The 23,308-nt window shown below is 38.2% G+C and overlaps 1 protein-coding gene across 1 annotated transcript; it reads left to right on the forward strand.

The window, feature by feature from the left end:
* Nucleotides 1-1,742: 1,742 nt before the first annotated feature.
* On the forward strand, nucleotides 1,743-23,036 carry Popdc3 (popeye domain cAMP effector 3). Its single transcript, XM_076858387.2, has 4 exons — nucleotides 1,743-1,953; nucleotides 19,599-20,324; nucleotides 21,271-21,379; nucleotides 22,568-23,036. Exons 2-4 carry the CDS (start codon nucleotides 19,840-19,842, stop codon nucleotides 22,859-22,861), a joined length of 888 nt encoding a protein of 295 aa, XP_076714502.1. The 5' UTR covers nucleotides 1,743-1,953; nucleotides 19,599-19,839; the 3' UTR covers nucleotides 22,862-23,036.
* Nucleotides 23,037-23,308: the final 272 nt, after the last annotated feature.

The following is a 23,308-nucleotide window of genomic DNA, read 5'->3' on the forward strand; positions in this document are numbered from 1 at the left end:
GCAGGAAAATACATGTGAAGGGGTAAGAAAGAGAAAAATCTTAACACATAACAAGGCAGCAATATTTTACACACTTACCAATAAACAGATTGTAATTTATGTACACTTTCACAATTTAGGGATGACTCAGGAGCCCAAACATGCATTATCTGGGTCCTCTGCTGAGGGTTTCTGAAAGCTGCAAATAAGGTGTAGTCTATTTTTGTTTCTTACCTTGATGCTTGACTTTGGAAAAATCTACTTCCAAGGTCACTTAGACTGTTGCTAGAATTCACTTCTGAGGGTTGCTAAGAAAGAGAAGCCTGACTTCTAGCTGGCTGGCTGTTGGCTGGAAGCTGCTTTTCAGCTCCTAGAAGCCACTCACACTTTCTTACCACTCTTAGGTCCCCAGCATGGCAGCTTCATCAACTGGACAGAAGAGTCTCTAGAGGAGCTTGCCAGCAAGAGGGAGTCTTATAATGAACTGTAGTCACAGGAGTGACATTCTTCGCCTTTACTATATTTATTTTTTTAGAAGCAGGTCACAGGTCCCAACTCATTCAAAAGGAGGGGCTCCAAATGAAAGATCAGTGCAGAGGATCATAGGGGCCACCCCAGAATCCATCACATAGCATGTCTTTGTTGCTTTTGAGTTTTTAAGTTTATAATAATCCTGAATATAATCCTTAAAATTTTTAAATATAGAACATTAAATAAGAGGTCAGATCTAAACCCAGAGTACATATGATGTCAAAACTGAGAGCCTTCTCACTTCCCTAGCCATATTTCTCACACACACACACACACGTGTGTGTGTGTGTGTGTGTGTGTGTGTATATATATATATATATATATATATATATATATATATATATAATGAATTAGATCCAGTTCAAACTGAATTTCCAACATTTGAACAAATCCCTAAAATGAAGACAAAGAGCTAAGGCCCGAGAATCCAGTAGTTTCTGGCCATTTATGAGATGTAGGAATATGGTTTTTTGACCCTTAGTTCTAGTATCAATAAAAGGGACACTTTGTCATTCATTACTTCTGTGGTTATTCTGGGACTCAGAAGAGACACCGATTACTCAATAAATATTTGTTCCTGGAATTACTAATAGCAACATGGTTATATAAGATGAAAGTGAGCAAGAAGTAGTGGAGAAAAATCCTTGAATAAGCTGTGTTTTACTGACATCTCATCAACCACCACGTGGTTTGGTTACCCAAGCAAAAGCAAAACAAAAGTTTGCTAATTTCCTAGAAAGAAAAAAAGTACTTGATTATTGCTTTAAATTGCATGCATTCACTTATTATTTGAAATTTTCGTCGTGTTTTCAATTTTTTTCTTTATACATTGGTCTTTGCCCTTTAATCATTTTTCTTAACCTATGAAACATAAATAACCATGCTCATTGATTTGGATGAAGAGGTAAACCTTTCTCTATCTTATACACCCATATATTCTCATTCCCCCTCTGATCATTTCTCTCTTCATTTTGCTTATGGAGTGCGTGGAGTAGGAGGTGAGAGGGCAGACACAGTGGCTTTTGGTTCTGCTACTTAGCTCCACTGCTCTCTGCGTAGTATAATAGCGAATTGTGGATTCATTTACACTTCGGGAAGGACGTCTTTGGAAACTTTGGTCTTCAGGGTCACGAGGATCCCCAGCAATTTTGCACCCCAGGGGCCTCGTGGCCAGCTCCAGAGAGGAGTTGGGGATGTCCGGCCGAGGCGCGGCCACCACCCCCGCCCGCCCGGCTGCGACCCGGAGCGCGCGCCCGTGCCGGGCCCCCGCCCGCGCCGCCGCTCCGCTCCGAAGCGGGCTGCGGTCACTCTGCGCCCGGCGGCGGGGTAGACCACGCGGGGTGAGTGCTGAGGGCTTCCACCGACCAGCTGGCCCTGCGCACTCAGCTGGGAAACTTCTGCAGGTGCAAGGCCGGAGCTCAGCGCAGGGCCGGAGAAGGACAGGTAAGGAGGAGCCCAGCGGTGCCGCGGCCTCCGCCTTCCGGAGCTGTCCGCACCCTAGCACCTCTCTACCGCTTCTGCAACTTTGCGGGTGGGGCTTGGCTTGGCTTGGGCCCCGCCCGGGGGTGGGGGCTGCCAGGCCCCCCTACCACAGGGTGCGCAGGTGCTTTGCCTTCCTGCGTCCCAGCGCTGTCCGCCCACTCGCGCCACCTGAGAGCTCCGGGGTCCCCGTGGCACAGCTCGCTGCTGTTCAAGGGCTGGGGTCAGCTGCTGCGGTTTCCGCCAGCGCCGGCCCGAAACGCGAATCATCTGCCCTAAGGGCTTCCAGGAGAATACTCCTTCTAAATCTCCCACAGGTCCCTCTTTTGCCCCAGGCACTTGGGTTCAAAGAAAAAGGACAGATTTACATGAGAGAAAAGCTGCCCGGAGGGGCCTGAAGGTCTGGGGTTTCACCTTGGGGAAGTCTTGCCACCACCCGAGTTTCCTTTCCCCTGTCTGTAAACCAAGGCCCTGACTGGGATCAAGTGTTTCCAAATGGAGTTGGCACAAAGAAACTGCTTATCAAGATAGCTCTGACTTGTTCTCTATACTTGAGGATCCCCCTGCCAAAAAGAAAGAAAGAAAGAAAAAAAACACAAAAAACAAAAAACACGAAATTTGTAAACCACTAAATTTCCTCTTCACCAAAGTCTGTTACAGAGGCATAGTTTTGAGGGTCTACATTTTAGAAAGATTGAAGCCACAGAATAAAAATACAGTAAGAGGGTCAGGGTAAAGAATTAATTTAGCCAGGAGACATATGCAAAAAGTGAAAAATACTGTTTCTCAATTATTCAAAATTGTATTTAATCTATTGGGAAGTATATTTAGAAGACCACTTTTGAACGTAATTTAAATTACTAAGCTTCCTTCCTGAATTTTCACTCTCATTCTTCCATCATTTCAAATTTGAAAGGCTGCAAACTGCAATTGAGTTTTATGGCAGCCTTAAAACATTATGGCTGCCTATTCACACTAAGTTTAGTGGCTGTTTTTCTTTTAGTGTTAAGGTTAGGGACTGTTGCATGGAAAAAAAAAAAACTGTCTTGTGATAGTATAGAAATTTGATATTGTTCTTTATGGCATCTGAAAAACAAACAAGAACTACATAAACAAAAATTGGATCTCAGCTACTATATTTGCAAAATTAAGAGATCTACCTGATTCTAGATAAACTATGAAAAATTTTGTATTTGTGTCTTCAAGAGTTGGGACCACAAATATTAATTGAAATGTAGGCTAAGATCATCTGTCCTCAAAATGTACATTTTAAATGGGAGATATTTGATAGTTGAGTTTCTTTAGTCATATAGTTAAGTCTCTTAAAATAGCTCAGTCAGGGGCTGGGCCTGTAGCTCAGTGGTAAAGCACCTGCCTCACACTTGTGAAGCACTGGGTTCCATCCTCAGCACCACATAAAAATAAATAAAGATATTGTGTCCATCTACAACTAAAAAAAAAAAAAAAATAGCTGAATCATTGTACATCCGGTGCTTCTAAACAAGTAAAAATGTGTCATGGGAACCCAAAAATCTCTTACCACTTACTACAGGACTGGCTTAAGGGTGTGGACACACTAGAGCATTCCTGCCTGCTTATTTTGAAACAGTCTGCAAGAAACATTAAGAATGTTAGGAAGCCATTGCTATAGTATATAACAATGTATAAGCAACATGGCAGGCAAGAAATTTCAAAACTGCTTTGGAAAATATCTGATAGATTTGCAAACCTGCAAATTTCAATTGAGGTTGTTTTGTAATTATGGTATTGGCCAACAGGAATTATGGGCTATACATAATATTAATTTACCTGTAATAGAAGAGCTTATTGAGCCATGAATTTGATTTTTTTAAAGAAAAAGGGAAAATATTTCTCTGAATAGGAAAATATCTTGAAAGTTACAACAGGTATTTTCTAAAATAAATAACCAAAATTTGCTGATTTATATCACCTACATGTAACAGTGCTGGGTCTTTCTCCAACCCAGAGAACCCAAGGATTAATTCACAGACCTAAAATGAGACATGACACTTTGTGTTCTGTAACCCAACAATAACCTCTAGTGGCTCCCACACACTGACTTTGGCCAAGGAGGAAAGGAACTGTGGAACAGTACTAGAAGGACAAGCCACTGGCTAAGCTTGAAGGAAAATCTGCATCTCTCTGAGCCTTGTTTTCTATTCTGCACAGTGCCGATACCAATTGAACATCCCTAATCCAAGAATCTGAACTCCAGAATGTTCCAAAATATGAAACTCTTTGACTGCCAGTAGGATGGTCAAAAAGTTCCAGATTTTAGAATATTTCTGGTTGTGGATTTGGGGAGAAATAAGAATGCTCAACTGGTATATATAATATATGTATATTATATATATATATATGTATATAATATATATATTATATCTGTATAGTGTGTGTGTGTGTATATGTATGTGTGTGTGTGTGTGTGTGTGTGTGTGTGTATATATATATATATATATATATATATATATATATATTTATATTTATTTATTTATTTTAACCTGAGATTTGAAACATTTCAAGTCCCAAGCATTGGTGATAAGGGATACTCAATAATATTTAGATTGTGGAGATGCTGTGACTCCTAGGTAGTTTGGTGTGTGTAAGAGCTAGTGCCTGCACTTAGTAAGATTGCTTGTGCTTAGTAAGAGCACAGATAATCTTGGTTCTCTCTGCCCTCCTTAGAAGGTGTTTATTGTCTGAATAAATTGTAGGCAGAATAATAGGTTTCAATGTTTGCTTTTAATTTCAAAATTTTGATGTGGAAAAATCTTGGTATTTTTTGAATCTGGGTAATGGTTATATGGTATAATGAATTTACTTTATACTATTTTGTGTATGTTTAAAATTATTAGAAAGCAAAATTTAAGTGAATCTGAAAAGAGCACATTATAAGAAACCTTTCTAATTCAGCATTTCATTTTTAATTATGATTTTCTTATTAGTATATGTATTTTGGGTATTTATTTTTTATCTTGGGTTTTAAATATGGGTAAGCACTAATTATACATAGGGAGTAGATAGGCCAAGGATAGTGTGGAGAAAAGAATCCATGATGATCATCAATTATTTTGTGAAATCTATCATGAAAAGATCTAAAGAAATATGACAAAGTTGATATTTGTTAGTTCTGGTTCTTCCATTCATGGATTTTTATTGTATTATTTGAAATTTTTATATTTAAAATTTTTCCAATATAAAGTCACCTTATTGTTTTATAATATCATTATAAAGAATACAAAAAATGCAGATACTGTTTATGAAAAGAAAAAAGTAAAAATAGTGCCACTATCCAGAAATACTCATCTTTAACATTAAAGGAAAATCATTCTATGTTTATGCATTTATACAAACAAGATATGTTGAAAAAAAGACAGAAATACTTTACAAAAAAAATAGGATTATTAAATAAACTGTCTCCCTACTTTGAATTCCTTTATAACAAACTGCAGCCTAATTTTGTGTGTAAAGAAACAAAACCTTATATAAAAGTGTATTTTTTGGTAACAAACAGCCAAGTTTCAGCCAATCATAGGCAGTCAACTCATCATACCACGACTGTGACCAGTCAAGTGATTTCTTACTTTGTTTCCCTGTTAGCCTATGAAATTTTGCTACTTCAGCTACTGGGTAGAAGTCTGGGAATCTCTTCTGGTCCTAAATTCTGCCTGATTCATGGATAATTTTTTGTTCAAATAAACTAAATTTGTCTCAAGTTTTTCTTTTTTTTTTTTCTTTTTTTTTTTTAAAGAGAGAGTGAGAGAGGAGAGAGAGAGAGAGAATTTTTTAATATTTATTTTTTAGTTCTCGGCGGACACAACATCTTTGTTTGTACGTGGTGCTGAGAATCGAACCTGGGCCGCACGCATGCCAGGCGAGCGCGCTACCACTTGAGCCACATCCCCAGCCCCAAGTTTTTCTTTTCACAGAATAATAATGGAGTTGTTTTCTAAATAAAGAAAAAAAATACACACACACATCATAACAAAGATACAAAGAAAAAACTGTAGTGAAAATGGAGAAATTGGTGAACTTATCATCAGTATTCCTCCATACTAAGAGATAACAGGTCCTAAACAAATCTTCCAGATTAAAAGTGGATACTCCTCAAGATCAGACTGTTTAAAACATGTACTGGTTGGACAGTCAGTGGTTCCCTGTTTGAAAAGACAAAGCGCTGGCACTTTTAATCTATCCCTTTCATACTTTCACTCCTCCTATCCCAATTTTGTGTCATGTATTTATGTTTTCATCTTGTCAGGATCCATAACATTTGTACTGTTTTACAAGCCTCATTCCAGACATTTTTTAAATTATTTTTAGTTTTATAACTAAATAGAATCACAGCTATTTACTGTCCTTTTACAATGGTGTCTTACATATCAACTTTTAAATTTTGATTGATATATCCATGGCTAGATTTTGGCACCATTCTGTGTGTGTGTGCACTCACATGAGTGTTTAAAGAAGGGCTCATTTTCAGTGTCTTGTTATGGTTGGAATATATCTTTTATTCCTGTATTTGAATCACTGTTTGGCTAGTTGTAATATTGTCCAGCCACAGACTCCTAACCTCTGAATTATATAGCCTGTGCTCCATTTGCTTTTGGTACCTAATGTAGCTGTAAAGAAGTCTAAGGTCAGCATCTGGATTTTCCCCTCTGCAAATGACTTGCTTAATTTGACAACTTGGCTAGTCTACATGATGGTTAAGTTCTGCATTATTTTTTCATGGAACTTGTTACATCCTTTCTATAGGAATAATCTGTTCCTAATTTCAAGATGATTTTTTTCCTTATATTTTTTCTTTCCATTTTCTAATTTTCTACTTCAAAGACACCAGTAATCTTTACATCTTATCTTTGTCCTCCATATAATTTATGGTCTGTATTTATTTCTCCAGAATGATTGTCTAATGATTAAAAATGTAACTCATAGCTGGGCACAGTGGCACACGCTTATAATCCCAGCAGCTCGGTAGGCTGAGGCAGGAGAATCGTGAGTTCAAAGCCAGCCTCAGCAACTACGAGGCACTAAGCAACTCAGTGAGACCTTGTCTCTAAACAAAATACAAAACAGGGCTGCCAACGTGGCTCAGTAGTCCAGTGCCCCTGAGTTCAATCTCAAGTACCAAAACAAACAAATAAAATGTAACTCATGCCAGGAGTGGTGCTGCATGCCTATAATCCCAGCAGCTCGGGAGGCTAAAGCAGGAGGATCTCAAATTCAAGGCCTGCCTCAGCAACTTAGCAAGACCCTGTCTCAAAATAAAATATAAAAAAGGACTAGGGATGTGGCTCAGTAGTTAAGCAGCCCTAGGTTCAATCCCTAGTACCCACCCACCCCAAAATTGTAACTCATTGCTGGGCCCAGTAGCCCACACCTGCAATCCATACCCTGTCTCAAAATAAAAATAAAAAGTGTGGGGGAGTATGTAGCTCAAAGGTAATGCACTCCTGGGTTCAATCCCTAGTACCCAAATAGGAGAAAAAAAAAAGTAATTCATTCATAAACAAAAAATGTAGCATGGCATAAAAAACAATAGGCCAGGAATGAAGATGTCAGGATTCTAACTTGGGCAAGTCTTTCATACAGACTTTCATGAAGGGGTTTCCTTGCTTGAAACAGGAAAAAATACTGCTCAGCTGCCACTACCTCCCCAAGTCCCCAGGATCTGCACAGCTATGAAACCACATAGATTGAGCACTTCATGCATGCAAGTCCTGACAGTTACTGCTCAACAGATGTTGGTTGTTTTTATTTAATATTTTCCTCTCCATTCAAGATCAGGAATAGATGATGTTAAAAACCAAGCTCCAAACACATGGTACATTATAATTATTCTGGAAGCCATGGTGCATGAATGATAGATAGTTCCTGTTTCCTCTGTTACAAAGGGAAATTTAATCTCCACGAAAAAAAGAGATAAACAAATACACTTTTAAACCTTCTGTTTGGAATTTTATCTTATTGTAGAAGCTAAGCTTTGTTTTCTGTTCCTTGTGTTTATTTTCAAGTTTAAATGAAATCTTAGAAACTCAAGGAAGCCCATCAACTAATGCATTATCTTTGACCAATGCCTAGTCAGATAGGAAAGGAAATTGAATATAAAGATTTTGATTTCACTGTGAGGGAAAATAATTCCTGAAAAAGAACTTTTGTTTGGGAATGAGAAAGATAACCATAAACAGATGTAAATATAGTTATTTTAGTCTAGATTTATTTCACCTGATACAGATCTTAGCAGCTGAGTTCTCAAGTCTACACGCAGAATGGCAGTTTGCAGCCAGAGTTGGCCTCTGAAGTTTTGTCTGCTTAGCACTAGCTCTTAACAGTATTATTTACCAGCATTTTAAAATCAGGAGATTGCCAATAAACTCTGGATCTCTGGCTTTTCTTGCACAACCAGATGACCTTTTAACACTGGGCTCACCACAGTCAGCTAGGGCTAAGGATGGACTGGCACCTTGGATGGAGTATACACAGTTCAGGTGGATTTCCTTTTACCAGGCTTCACTCATTTATGTTGGCTGTCATTGTCTAGGAACCATTAGTGTGTCCCCTGGTGATGACAGCATACTCTATTCCTTATCTCAAGGATGTAAACTGAGGTCCAGAGGTTAAATACCAGAACCAGGAATAGAGCCCAGGTCCTCTGTGTCCAGTTCTGTACTTTAACTACATCATGCTCCCCTCCTTCTTGACCACTTCAGACTAACTCAATAAAAAGTGATTTTTTTCTGTCAGTGTCTTATTGACAGCCAATGCCAAAGACTGATTTCCATGTAACCAAAAACATCTAATGAGCAAAGAAATATTTGACTACTATGTATTAATATTCATCACAGTCTTTGTGGAACTAACAAAATTGTAAAGCTACAGATGTATCATAGCAGGAATTGTTGACAGGTATAGTAAATATTCACCATTAAAATATGCAACAAGACAAGAATTAAAAGGTCAATGTGCTAATAAAATATTTTCATAGGCTAATTTAATAAAAGGGTAAATCTGATTGTTTTTTAATGAAACACTTCAATTATTTAATGAAATTTATACGTGAAATTTTTTTTCAGTTTCATTTAACTTATGTCTTAATACTTAAACCCATACGAGAATGATAGTTTTTTGTGATGAGTAGAAGAATTTCAGTATACCCTTTAGGCAAAATGAGTTTTGTTACTAAGAATTTAGAAAGAAAAAAATACTACCTATATGTTAGTTTATACCTCAATAAACCTATTCTTTGTTATCCAAAATGATATATATAAATACAATGTGCTTCTCCAATGATGTTTGAGGGGATTGAGGATGTTTTTAGTCTCTGATGGAAACTATAAAAGACATGCTTATTTGCTTTCTGACTTTTAAGACTTTAGACTGTCTTTTAAACGGTAGCACTTATTTAAAATTTAGTAATCAACAACTGACTTTAAATGAGTTTTAAATAGTTTATTTTCATATAAGATATACTTTTAGCTATATAAGATAGTATATGTAACATAGACCACATAATCTGGAAACTGGACTTGAATAGTGTCAACATATGAATTTCATCAAAATGCAACTTCCCTGAGGGCAGGCAGGGGATTTGAATCATTGACATATTGACTGATAATATTTTACTGCCATTTGACTGTTAATGATACAGTCAGTTATGTTACACTGCATATTTTGAAGATAGGCATTGTTCTGACACAGCTGATATATTAGAAAACAGTTTGAGCATACTGCAAACTTAATGTTTGTTTGTGTATGATTGACTCCATTAGACAGGGTGTGTGCATTGAACTGAAAACATCTGAACTTGGCCATGGAGGAATACATAAATGCAAACCCACAGCTTAGACATCTGCAAGCTATCTTGGTTCTCTGTGCATTATCTTCCCAGTCATCTTTGCTACTCTTTCATACCTATGAACTTTCCTATATAAAAGAAAAAGAACACACATTCATTCATCACCCAAGTATTCCTATGCATCTTGGTTCAAAAATGTCAAATAGTGCATGTAAAAGGGAAAGCTTTAATATTGAGGAGAAGCTGGAAACAACTGAGCATTTTGAAAGAATCAAGGGAATATGTGGTATCTCTTGAGCATCAAGAACAAGGAAATAATTTACATGGAAGATTATCAGAGACAACACCACAAAAAGAAAAAGGTAAATGGCTGGAATAACTTTAGGTACTGCAAAGATAGATCTAAAAAAAAAAAAAAAAAAAAAAAAGCTTAAAGGAAGAGATTGTCGGGTATGTGGATTGAGTACTAAACTGTGGACAGTCTTTCTTGTGATGGGAGAGAAAGCACCAGCCTTATATAAATACCTTATAAAGAAATGACCACATGCTGCAGAAATGATCTTTTCAGGCCTAGCTATGACTGTTGCTGGGTTGGTGGTTTCAAACACCACTAAACATCAAATGATAAAACAAAAGAATTCCCAGAGACGATACAGAAGTTAACCGAAGAAGGCTACCCACTGCATCAAAATTGAAATTTTGATGGGACAGGTATCTATTATAAAGGCAAACCTCAAGGACCTATGCTTTAAAGGTTAAAAAAAAAAAAAAAGGATGCCCCAGGATTTCAGGCTATGAGAGAGAACAGATTGCTATTCCTTCTTCCACCACTTCCCAATAACTCACAAACTTCAACCCTTCCCATGCCACTTCCCTAAGCAAACTGCTAGTCCTTTAAAGGTCAGATGTCATGTTTGTACTATTATTTTTATTAAATTCCTGTCTTTTAAAAATATGTCACTGGGGCTGGGGATGTGGCTCAAGCGGTAGCGCGCTCGCCTGGCATGCGTGTGGCCCAGGTTCGATCCTCAGCACCACATACAAACAAAGATGTTGTGTACGCCAAGACTAAAAAATAAATATTAAAAAAATTCTCTCTCTCTCTCTCTCTCTCTCTCTCTCTCTCTCACTCTCTCTTTAAAATAAAAATAAAAATATGTCACTGATGAAGATTTTGAGTATTATATTTCTCACTCCATTTTTCTCATAAACCCTTTTGTTTTTATTGCAGTTTTGTATACTGCCGTGATTTTTTTAGGAAATCAAAAATGTGCTAGCAGAACTGAGTCTAGGCAATTAAAAATAACACAAAATTGCTAAGTGTCACTATCGAGAGAATAAGGGTGACGCCTGCTCATGGCATTCCCTGTACCAAAGATGCCCTGTTGGGACTAAGGGTCAAAAGTGCCTCCCCTGACCCAGGTTATTTATCCAGCAAAAAGATAAAGAAAATATTATATAGCCAATTAGCTAGCATATATTTTATTGTTAGAGCTGTTTTCCAGGAAGAACTTGAGAACCTAAACAGAAAAAGTTGAGTGGAATCACACAGTTTGAAGAATTATAGACTTATTTGTTTGGAGTTAAACTGTATTTTGAGTGTCAGTCTCTGGATGTGTGTGAAACATGAAGTATTTGTCCTATCTGTAATGTAGATCATTCGTTTAGTGAACAGCCTCAAGCATAGTGAGGGGTCATAACTGTATGTGTGTGTGATTAGTCTTCTGTTGCTGTGTAAAAGCACCACACACATAGTGGCTTAAAGCAACACAAATTTATTATCTCAGTTTCAGGGAGTCAGGGTTCGGGTACTGTGAAGCTGGATCCTCTGCCCAGCCCCTCACAATCCTATAATCAAGGTATCGACACATGTCTTGTTCTCATTTGGAGCTTGGGAGTTCTCTTCCAAACTTTCAGATGCTTATAGGCTAAGGTTCTGGTTATCTTGGAAGTTACCCTGGTGGTTGGGAATTTTTTTTCAGAGGCTCCCTGCAGTTCCTTTCCTCAGGGACCCATGAACAGTTCATAAGTGGATGTTTACGTTCTTCCAGGACAGCAGGAGCACATCTCTGATTTCTAGTCCTTCTTCAGTCTTATGTGGAGTCCTCCATAATCTAACATCATCATGGGAATGACTATTCTGTCACCATTTGCCACATAATGTTACCTAAATAAAGGAACATCTATCCCATCCCATACACAAGTACTGCCCACCTTGGAAGGAATTATACAGGGCATTTCCACCTTATGTGGTGATGGGGATGAAGGAATCTTGAGGGCCATCTTAGAATTCTTCCTACTATAGTGTGTGCTAAATTAAGAGATTCATCGTGGTTGGAGATAATAAAATGTGATATCAACTGAGAGGCAAGAATTGGAAAAGTCCAGCATAGCCTATGGGTATGTTTTGTGAAAGTGTCAAGGAGACTCCAGGCTCTCATGGTTAGGAGGACAGAAGGCATGCTCCGGCCTATAGGACCAGTGGTGCATGAGGAATCTCCATGCATTCTGTGAAAGCACAAGCTGGTGTGGACCCTCTGGAATCCAGGACACAGTCCAATTGCCTGTATAAAAATTATAGGATTGTATGGTATTTTCAATGTGTACTGGAGGTATCATTGGAAGATGAGATGAGAAAATTGAACCAAGTAACATAATTGTTCGGGAAAATAGAACTCTCCTAAGGCAAAAGGAGGAAGTGTGCTTCCCCTGGTAGGGTAAAGGGGCCAAGAGCTTTAGGGGGTTGGCCAACCGAAAGGAATCAACCAGATGGTGACATCTATGCCTTGGGTAACATCTTACTGACTGTGGCATATGAATATTGTAGCCAATATCATTTACATTTATATCAACTCTGTTCATAATCTTGGATAATTTATTTATACATGGATGCCTTATACATATGCACTGTTTGCAGAGATCATGCCAAGTCTTTCCATTTCATGTCTCTCTTCCTTAAGGCTCTAGACCAGCATTGTCCAACAGAAATATAATGCAAGCCACACGTGTAATTTTTAATTTTCCAGTAGCAACGTATTTATGAAGGTGAGAACAGGTGAACATAGCTTTAATAATAGATTTTATTGAAGCAAATATCTCCATAACACACTCATTTCAACATATAACCAATATGAAAAACATGAAAGACATATTTTTACTTTCATATTATCTTCAAAATCCATTGTGAACAACACATCTCAATTCAGACTAGCCACATTTCAGGCATTCAGTAGTCACAAGTGGCTAACATTTGCCATATTGGATAGCACAGCTCTAAGGTGCTGACTAAAGTCTCTGATCAAGATCAATTAGCTCCAATCCTCATTTGTCCCTGTAGCTCAGATCTGGATATTCTTGCCAACTCCAGGCTTTATTCAGAGTTGTCCTGTGTGTATATAACTTTCCAGTCTGTCTTGAGATTTGAAAGGTTAAACATGGCTAAAACTGAGTTCACTTTTCCTCTGATTACTTTCCTAACTTCCAGATCTTGTATAATTCTAAAATGTCTTCAGCCCTTCTTTGTTCAATAGGTACTTTAATTTCTTCCTTATAATCTGATATTTGGTTCCCTTTTTGCCAATTCAACATTTAAGCCATTGATCCAAGTTTGGTCATATTTCACTTAGGCTTCTTGACATGTTAACCTGCTTGTTCCAAAACTGTATTCTAAACACTACTTGCTTTCTTCTGAGTGTTGTTATCACCATCAGACAGTGAACACTTATTGAAGGTCTACTCTAGGCTTATTTTAGAATATATATGTATATTTTCTAAAAACACATATAAAGTATTACTAAAATATACATATAAAATGACCAATCAGTGAAGCATACATATCATATACACACATATACATCACACACACATAATTTGTTTTCTATGTTAAAAATAAATAAATGTTTGATATGTGTCCCAACTGAGAAAAACAAATTGTGACCCTTTAAAAGGCGCGCACACACACACACACACACACACACACACACGTGTATATACATATGCCAGTATAGCAATATATGATGAAAGTCATGTAGTCAGATAACAAAAATCATAAAAACTCAAGAGTCTACAAGGCACCTGTCAGTCCACCTGCTGTGAAATATCTGCAAGCCTTGAACCCTTTTGGAATGAGTGTGAAGAAGGAAAATGCCTCCTCACCTGAGCAAAGAACAGAAATAAGAACATACGTGTTAGCCAGGTTTCTGTTACGGTAATAAATACCTGAAATAGGTCAACTTATAAAGAGAAAATGTTTATTTTGGCTCACAGTTTTGGAGGGTGCAGTCCATGATGAATTCATCCCATTGCTTTTGGGCCTGTGGTGAGGCAGCACATAAGATCAGAGAGAATGTGGTGAAGCAAAGCTGTTCACCTCATGGCAGCTGGAAAGCAAAAGAGAGGAAGAGGAAGGGGCTGATTTCCAACATGCCCTTCAAGGGCACTCTCCCAATGATCAGAGGGCCCCTGCCAAGCCCTGCTTCTTAAAGTTCCCGCCACCTCCCCTGGTGCCAAGCTGAGGGTTAGGCCTTTAACACGTGTGTCTCTGGGAGACATTGAACACCCAACGTAGCAGCATACAAGGGGAAAAGATGCCTTACTTCCTCTCTTAGAACTCGGGACTTAAAGACCAGATCCTTGATGCTGTGGTGCCATCCCTGTCTTTCTAGATTAGTGCCTTAGTTCCTTCCCCACCCTGGTTGCCCATCAAAATTGCTGGGAAGTATGTGAAAAAAAAAAAATGCCAGTACCAGGGCCACACAGAGGCCAATAATTAAGTAATGGTGTTCACTGTTGGGCCCCAATCTTAAACCTGGTGTTACGATCTGCAGTCTTAATTCAGCTCTGCCACTCGGCTCTATATTTTACCAATGTTTGAAATAATCTACTCCTATCATATGGAGCCATGTTACTTGAGTTAAATTTTTTATTTTCATATTTTGTTGTCCAATTCTTTTACTTACCAGTGAGGAAACAGGTCTAGGAAGGTTAAATTCACACAGCTATATAGGGGTAGAGCTCAGACTAGGACTCTTCTCAAAAGAGTTGGTTATTCTAGAGAACAGTGTGGTTACCACACACCAGCTCCCTCCCCTGGACAGACAACTAGGAACCAAAAAGTGTCACCAACATAGTCAGCATGGAAGGACAGCCAGGATCAGCAAGGAGTGGACAAAGCTGAGGTCCTATAAGCAAGCAAGGGTAACCCAGAGATCATTCAGGAAAGGCATAAATTAACGCTCTCACACTTCACTATGCATAAGAATCAATAGGAGTCTCCTTAGAAAGACCTACCTCAGGGAGACTGGCTCAGTTATTCTGGGTGGGGCCAGAAAGGGGCATTTAACTAACCACTAAGGTGATTTTCATGCGAGTAGTTAGAGGGCATCTGCTGGGAATCACTAAGCACCAAGGTAGAAAATTGCAGTTGGCTTTCAGAAACCGCCTTTTGGCCTCTGGAAAGTGAAGACCAGTGAGCTGGTTATGGGTCTATACCTGTAGAGCAGAAGGTCAGAACACAGGGGAGAAAAACACAGAGCTCAACCCAGCAGGACTAAGTAAATTTGTAATTTATAATTGAAAGATGGATAGCAGCCAAATTGACTCATCTGTACTTCTGCTTTAAGTTGTAATCATCTGGGGCAAAGAGGCTTTTTTAAAACTATACTCTCCTTGTGGCCCAGATCTGTAACAGGCAAGGAATATAGTGGTAGTGTTTGTTATTTTAAAATTTGCAAAGAATTTTTTCATACAAATCTTTTCATTTGAACTTTCTAGTACCATGTGAAGTGGATAGAATAGGTGATATACGCTCTGCTTTACTGTTAATGCCCAAGTTCACCAAGGGAGCAGGACAGAGACTAAGAACCACATTTTGTAAATCCTGGTTCTGTACAGTGGAAGCAGAAAAATGTGGTGTAGACCGAGCTTTAGAATCAAGCAGACCTGGATGGAATGTGACCTTGAACAACTTATTTACCTTCTCTGAATTTCAATTTTCTCATCTGTAAAATGCAGATAATAGTACCTTCCTCCTGGGGTTGTTAAATGAGATAACTTTTAAAATATATCTAACACATAGTTGCTGAGTAAATGTACCATCTCAAGGATAAATAGAAAAAAAAAGAGCTTAAGAAAATGAGAATTTAGCATATGGGACACATACCAAAGTTGGGATCTGATTCTAATTAATGAGTAGAATATTGATGGAATTTTGAGCTTGTGGGTTGCCTAGCAACCAAAACTAACTCAATACCACTGGCTACCAGAGTTGTTGTTTTTAATCAAAGCAGTAATTAAACTGCTCTTAAGAAGCTCAAGGTCGTAAGCAGACAAAAGGATTCCCCTGTGAATTTGGAGTTGTGCCAGACATTTTGAAAAAGTGATGCCCCAACTCTTCAGAGTGTTTGTGCTGAAATATCTCAGATGTTGGCATCTTCCTCACTTCTGCGCCCCTGGGAGACAGAAAATGTTAGGACATCCCATGATTAAGAGGGATGGAGAAGGCAGAGTGCTTGCCTTCCTATCCCAGAGTATTCAATCAACATTCATGGAGTGCCAGGGGTCAGGCATACTAGAACATTTTTCTTTGCCCTTGCTGCCCTTTAGAATTTCAGCATCAAAGGGAGGAATCAGTCAATGTTTAACAATACAGCAGATTATCTCATGAGTGGCTGTGTCTCCAGTATTCTGAGCATTATGGAATGAGAAGTACAGCAGGTATAGCAGGTCTTAAATATTCACTGTCTGGGTTTTTATTTTCTTGGCAAACCAGTCCTTCCCATTTGGGTTTCCCAACACATTTGTACTACTTGACTCGGAGCCTTATTGAGAGGCGACTTGGCCTGTTGGAAAGGGCATGAAGTTGACTGGAAGGGGACTTGTGTGCCAGACCTCAAGTGTGACTTTTACCTGAAGCCAGAGACTTCACCGATCTGTGCCCTGCTCTTCTCATTTGTAGCCTGGGCATTATGGTTCCCATTCTGCTTCCTTCAGTCAATGGGAGTGATGCAATGAGATAATAAATGTAAAAGTTTTGAATAGATAAATGCAATGTCTGAGCTAATTTGATCAGTTTGTCACAGGGTTTTATATTGCCTATCACGGAGCATCCTTTATCTTCTACATTTTTCTATTCCTTTTATGATTCACAGTCTTACAACTTAAAGAGGGGAAAAATAAAAAAGCCTAGGAACTGGGAACTATTTTTGTTAATTTGCACTGAATTTTGTCTCCATCGCTTGTAGCTCAGTGTACTCACTTCTTTTGCAGGGAAGGCCAACTTTATTGCTTAGAGAAGAAATAACACTGGGCCACTGGGGCATTTCAGCATTTATTTACGCACAAACATGACTTAAGGCCTAAGGTCCTTTAAGGCAGGCAGCTGGTTGATGAATCATCTTCAACATTCACATAGCGCTGCTGGCACATATCAGAGGAACGCTCCTGCTCATCACCTGCCCCTGTCAGTTCTTCTTCCTCCAATAAAGTACATCTGTTTTGGTGACTGAATAAAAACACACCAAGTGGAGAAAGGCTGGTGGAGTAATTTAATCAGGCAAGTCAACACGCTTGAGCAATAGTGTCAAGGATAGAAAGATGTCTGGTCACAGCTTAATGAAACAGAAGTAGACAGGGAAGGAAGCACAGTTCCTCTTATAATCATACAGGGTCACATTTCTGGAATGTAGGGGACCCAATATCTCTGACCCATCAAGATTTTTAAGGGGGTAAGATTCCTGTAAGTATCCTTCTGAATCGCTGCAAACATTTCCCATGGCCTTTCTCTGTTAGCATCAGTTTAACATTTCATCGAGGATTATAAATTTTTAAGGAAGTTCAAACCAAAGTTCAGAGCTCCACTGGCCATTCTTTTTAATATTGGCTTTCCTGGCTATGTTTGGTATCCTGAAGAACTGATTGATTTAAAATACCCTAGTTTTCAAAAGTAAAACAGCAGGGACACTGACATTTGCAGACTGATGTTTTGCAGTTCTCACTACTCATTGCGTTTTTTAAAAACTTTTCTTTGTTGTGACAATCCAGTAGTGTAGATTTTTGTATTTTGTTTAAAAGAGGAGACATCGAACATGCTCAGGATGCTGGTCTGCCTTGAATCTTATGGTCTCACAGATTGAGTAGGGCGGGGGAGAGAATAATTAGGGATCTGCAGAATGCTTGAAATGTATTTGAAAACAAGTAAAAATAAAAATATGACTGTAAGTTGTAGGTCTGAGTAATTTTTCCCTCCTCCCCTCCCTTTCTTTCTGCTTTCCTCTTCCTTTCTTTTCTGATTCACCTGGAAGTATTCTTAAGTTCATCATTTCTTGATACAAAGAATCACTGACCAAAAAGAAAAAAACAGCAACTGCAACACCAGGCACTTCATTCTGCCTATTTCTAGTTCTGTTGGTGAGGACAGGGCCCCTTTTTACTCCAAGAAAGTCATTTCACCTCTACTGGGTACTCTACTTCCCTCCCTCTGTCACACGTCCCTGCGGACAGGATCCGTGCTATCTGATACTCCAATGACAAGTGTTCTAGAAATTTATTTCAGAAATAAAATGCTAAATATAGCACACAAGTTCAAGACTTTTGAATGTTTCTGTGTTTTTAAAAAGTCAATCTAATGAATGCTTTACACTGAAACCATTTACTGTTAGGAAATCTGGTGGCAAATAATACATATATCCTGTAGTTCTGTCATCATGGCTAATTCTTTCCTGACTCAGATCACATATTAGCATTTTTACCATATGGCTGAAAGGGTAGAGAATATATGTGTGAGAAGCAGAGTCGGAAACATTTTTGACCATCTGGTAAATAAATGTGTAAGTAGCAGAAGTATTAATATTTATTTAGTTATATGGATGCAACCTTTAACCTGAAATAACCACTAATACAGCAAAATAATACTAAATTTATATTTCTGAAATAATTTCAATCTAATTTACTAAATATTTTCATGGTCTATTATGTGTTCTAAAAATCTGAGTCCTCATTTTGTGTTTTTTATGATGATTGACTTAGTAGGGCTCCTACTATACAGTGCCAAATTTAAAACATCTTTTGGGAAAAGCTACATGATGAGATCCAACACATGGGCACCAGTGCTAAAGTTCTGCTCTGCCACTGACCGGTGTGTAGCCTCAGATAAATTACACGTTCTCTCTGAGCCTCAAGTTCTTCATGTCTAAAGAGTAAAAAAACAGCATCAGACAGCATCCCTCAAAGGGCCATGGAGTGGGCTGGGGTTGTGACTCAGTGGTAGAGTGCTTGCCTAGCATGCATGAGGCACTGGGTTTGGTCCCCAGCACCACATTTAAAAAAAAAAAACTAAATAAACAAAATAAAGGTATCTGTGTCAATCTACAACTAAAAATATTTTTAAGGGGGTGGGGCATGGAGGACCCTGTATTCATTCGTCAGAATCACATAGGGAGGTTGTTCAAAATACAGACACCTGGGCCCCACCCTCAGCAATTCTGCATGTCTGGAGGCAGTCTGTGAGTCTGTGATCTTAGTCCCAAGTGATTCTGAGTAGATTGGACAACTGCTATCACTACAAGCTGATTACAGAGCACTTAGCTACACTGAAAAATATGAGGCTAATTCTAATAAATATGTTTTTATATGATAAAAATTTAATTAACACTTAGCAGCATTTGTGCCTAAAATATTCTAACTCTGTAGAAAACAGGAGGTCAACTTACATAAGTAGTGCTGTTGATTCATTAAATATAGTATTTCTCCATTCTTTTTAATTAGATCTTTTATCCTTTTTTCTCTTGCACAGAAAATAGCAAAGTATTCGTGGATTAGGTCTAAATCAGGAGCCCAGATGAACTTGAAGAAACTAACCTGGGATTCTTAGTTTTTCAAGATCCACACCCACCGAACCTTAATCACTGTCAGCTCCAGTGTCCAGGCTCCCTCTGGTTTTGTGAAGACTCTGATAATGGAAAAGCAAAGGACTTAATTTCTTGCTTCAGTATCATCTAAAGTCAACTGAAAAGTGAACCAGCCAAAGCACAGCCATGGAAAAGAATTCAAGTTTATGGAAGAACCTGATAGATGAACATCCAGTCTGCACAACCTGGAAGCAAGAGGCCGAAGGAGCCATTTATCATCTTGCCAGTATTTTATTTGTAGTAGGTTTCATGGGCGGCAGTGGATTCTTTGGGCTCCTTTATGTCTTCAGTTTGCTGGGGCTGGGTTTTCTATGCTCCGCGGTCTGGGCATGGGTAGATGTCTGTGCTGCCGACATATTTTCCTGGAATTTTGTACTGTTTGTCATCTGCTTCATGCAATTTGTTCATATTGCATATCAAGTTCGCAGCATAACCTTTGCCCGAGAATTCCAGGTGTTGTACAGCTCCCTTTTCCAGCCCCTGGGGATCTCTTTGCCCGTCTTCAGAACGATTGCTTTGAGCTCTGAAGTGGTTACTTTGGAAAAGGAGCACTGTTATGCCATGCAGGGGAAAACCTCCATTGATAAACTCTCCCTGCTTGTTTCAGGAAGGTTTGTACCCTTGGTGCTTGCATGTCTTTCCTCTGTATGAATTATCTGTCTGTATTTCTTTGCACTACATTTCTCCATTGTAGCATAGTCCTGGGTGGCATTTTGCACCCAGACGCTTGGGAAAGTCTTTTGAGACGTGAAGCCTAGATGTAAGCTTTGTTTATTTGAAGCAGTACGTGATCCAGAGGCTTACTCTTTCATCTTAGAAGTCAAATGATGTGAATCTTAAAAACAAAAGGATGAATATATTTATCTGAATACAATATTGGTTTCAGAGCTAATCACTGCAAAGTCAAAAAGAGGATGATGCCTCCTCGAATTAATAGAATATTTATGTTTTTAAAATACTTATTTAAAGGTATTTAAATAGACTCTTTGTTAGGGTAATCTTTTAAATAACAGAGAACTTTTGTTTTTGTAATTATCTAATTTATTCAGTAAGTTCTCGCAATTGCCCACTTGTTAGAAAATAGGAGAACTTCAAGAATATATATAGTAATATAAACTTTGAAAAGCTTTGGGGAGGAAATAATAATGTGTTTATTCATATTTGAAAAGGTTAAAACTTTAGTTTACAGAGGTATTTATGGCAGAACACCATGATGCTCTTAAATGTTCTACTTAATTTAAAATCTGACTGAGGGCATCAAAACTTGTCAACATATTCTGTACACAAACAAATGGACACAAACCATAAGGGTGCAACTTGATAAACTTTCTGATGAATTTCACTCCATATTCCAGATTCCCAAGGGAAGAACATCAGTATGTGAATTTTACAGGATATTGTGTCACTTACTGTGATGCATGAATTTTGTATTTTTCCCTTCAAAATTCTAAAGGACAAAAAGTCACCAGAGATCTGAAGCACATTTCTCCATCCTCCTACCCCTAGTGATGTGTTCACTTTCTCCTTCCTTCAAATGTCGTTCTTATGTTTTGGTAGGATCAGAGTGACAGTTGATGGGGAGTTTCTGCACTACATTTACCCCTTCCAGTTCCTGGACTCTCCTGAGTGGGACTCACTGAGACCCACAGAGGAAGGTACTTTTCAGGTAAGGGACACAGACCACACAGTTAATGCTTCTCTCCAAACAGATAAACAGTGTCTGCTTAAAAATAAGTAAACAAACAAGTAGAACAGCAGATAACACAAGAATAATTATATTTAACTTTGGGATGTACTTTGCAACCTACATGAATTCCCAATTCTATTTGACTCCTGCTGATTAATGCCGCCCGCCATACAGGTCCAGCAACAAGGAAAATAGATGTTCCCTAAGACAGAAAGGAACCATGATAAATATTCTTTATTTTTTTTTTAAGAGAGAGAGAGAGAGAGAATTTTAATATTTATTTTTTAGTTATCGGCGGGCACAACATCTTTGTTTGTACGTGGTGCTGAGGATCGAACCCGGGCCGCACGCATGTCAGGCGAGCGCGCTACCGTTTGAGCCACATCCCCAGCCCAATGATAAATATTCTTAAGCTTTCCTTTGTATAACTGCATATTTAGGAATTAAAATATAATTAATTGAGTTTTGACTATAGCCTAAACATTGCCAGTGTGACAATTTAGAAAACAGCAAGAACAAAAAACTGTACTGATTACAAAATAAATGTTTTAAAAATTTAAGATGCTGATGAACTTGAGATATCTTCTAGCATCAAAGTGCTTATTGTCACTATTGTGCCATCACATAGCAGTAGTTTTGAAAGATAATCATTTTGGTGGGTTCCATTTATTATGTTATATTTTCTTCCTATGGATTGATAATACATATGCATGCATGTAAATACAAATTAATATACATATGCAAAATAGTTATATAAATTGTATACAACAGAACTGTAAATTTTGTACTACAGAAACTCAGTCTTCAGAATTGATGTGGATTTACTTCCCTAACAATAGCCAACTTTATGTTTATAATATCAAGTAGATCTGCCTTCAATAAAATGCAAAATACAAATCCCCAAACTTGGAAAAATAGGTAAGCTGGAGATGAACACAACATTATAAATATTATAAACATTATAAATATTCATATTATAAATTATGTATATCATAATAAATTATATGGTTTTCTTTTTCTATTTTTTACAATATATTGCATGTTAGTGGGATTATTTTAACCTAAAGAAGACATCAAGTCAGACTCCCTCAAACTTTGGAGCAGAAAAAATGCAATTTGGTTTCTTGTTCCCTAATCTTTGTTTACATGTGGTCTTACGTTTTTTAGGTAACCCTCACAGCAGAAACTGATTGTCGATATGTGACCTGGAGGAGAAAGAAATTATATTTGCTCTTTGCTCAGCATCGTTACATCTCCCGCCTGTTTTCGGTTTTAATTGGCAGTGACATTGCAGATAAACTCTATGCCTTGAATGACAGGGTGTATGTAGGAAAAAGATACCACTATGACATTCGGTTACCCAACTACTATCATATGTCAAGTCCACAAATGTCGCGATTGCCACTGACAGAACAGTTTCGGAATTCCAGGGAAACAGTAATGAATGACGTCAAAGTCTGAAGTTTTCTAACTACTAAAAAGACTCTTCATCATTCCCCAAATGAAATAGCAAAATAAAGAAAATTGAGCTCACTGATATTTTTATAAAACGAATTTAGAGGCAAGAGGCCACTACCAACTGTTTCAGTCATCTCAACTTTTGTGTTGTGAATAAATTTTACAAATTGTTCTTGTATTTCCTATTGTTACCATTGGGGGAAGGCAATGAATAACTGTGGGAAGTTTGCCCTTTTCTGCATCAGAACTGGGAGAATGTAAATTGCACATTCTTCATCATCTTGCCCCGTTGACTTAGGCATTGCTTCTCAAGCAGCTGCCTAGGAGTTCCCACAGCACTACTGCAGGTTGCCAATGCCCCATAAGTATTTCCAGAATTCACTCTTTGGCTACAATCTCTGATGAAAGCAAGATGTATTACCATGGTAAGCAGCAATTATTTATTTTACA

This window comes from Callospermophilus lateralis, chromosome 6 (assembly GCF_048772815.1).
Source record: "Callospermophilus lateralis isolate mCalLat2 chromosome 6, mCalLat2.hap1, whole genome shotgun sequence".
Classification (NCBI taxonomy): domain Eukaryota; kingdom Metazoa; phylum Chordata; class Mammalia; order Rodentia; family Sciuridae; genus Callospermophilus; species Callospermophilus lateralis.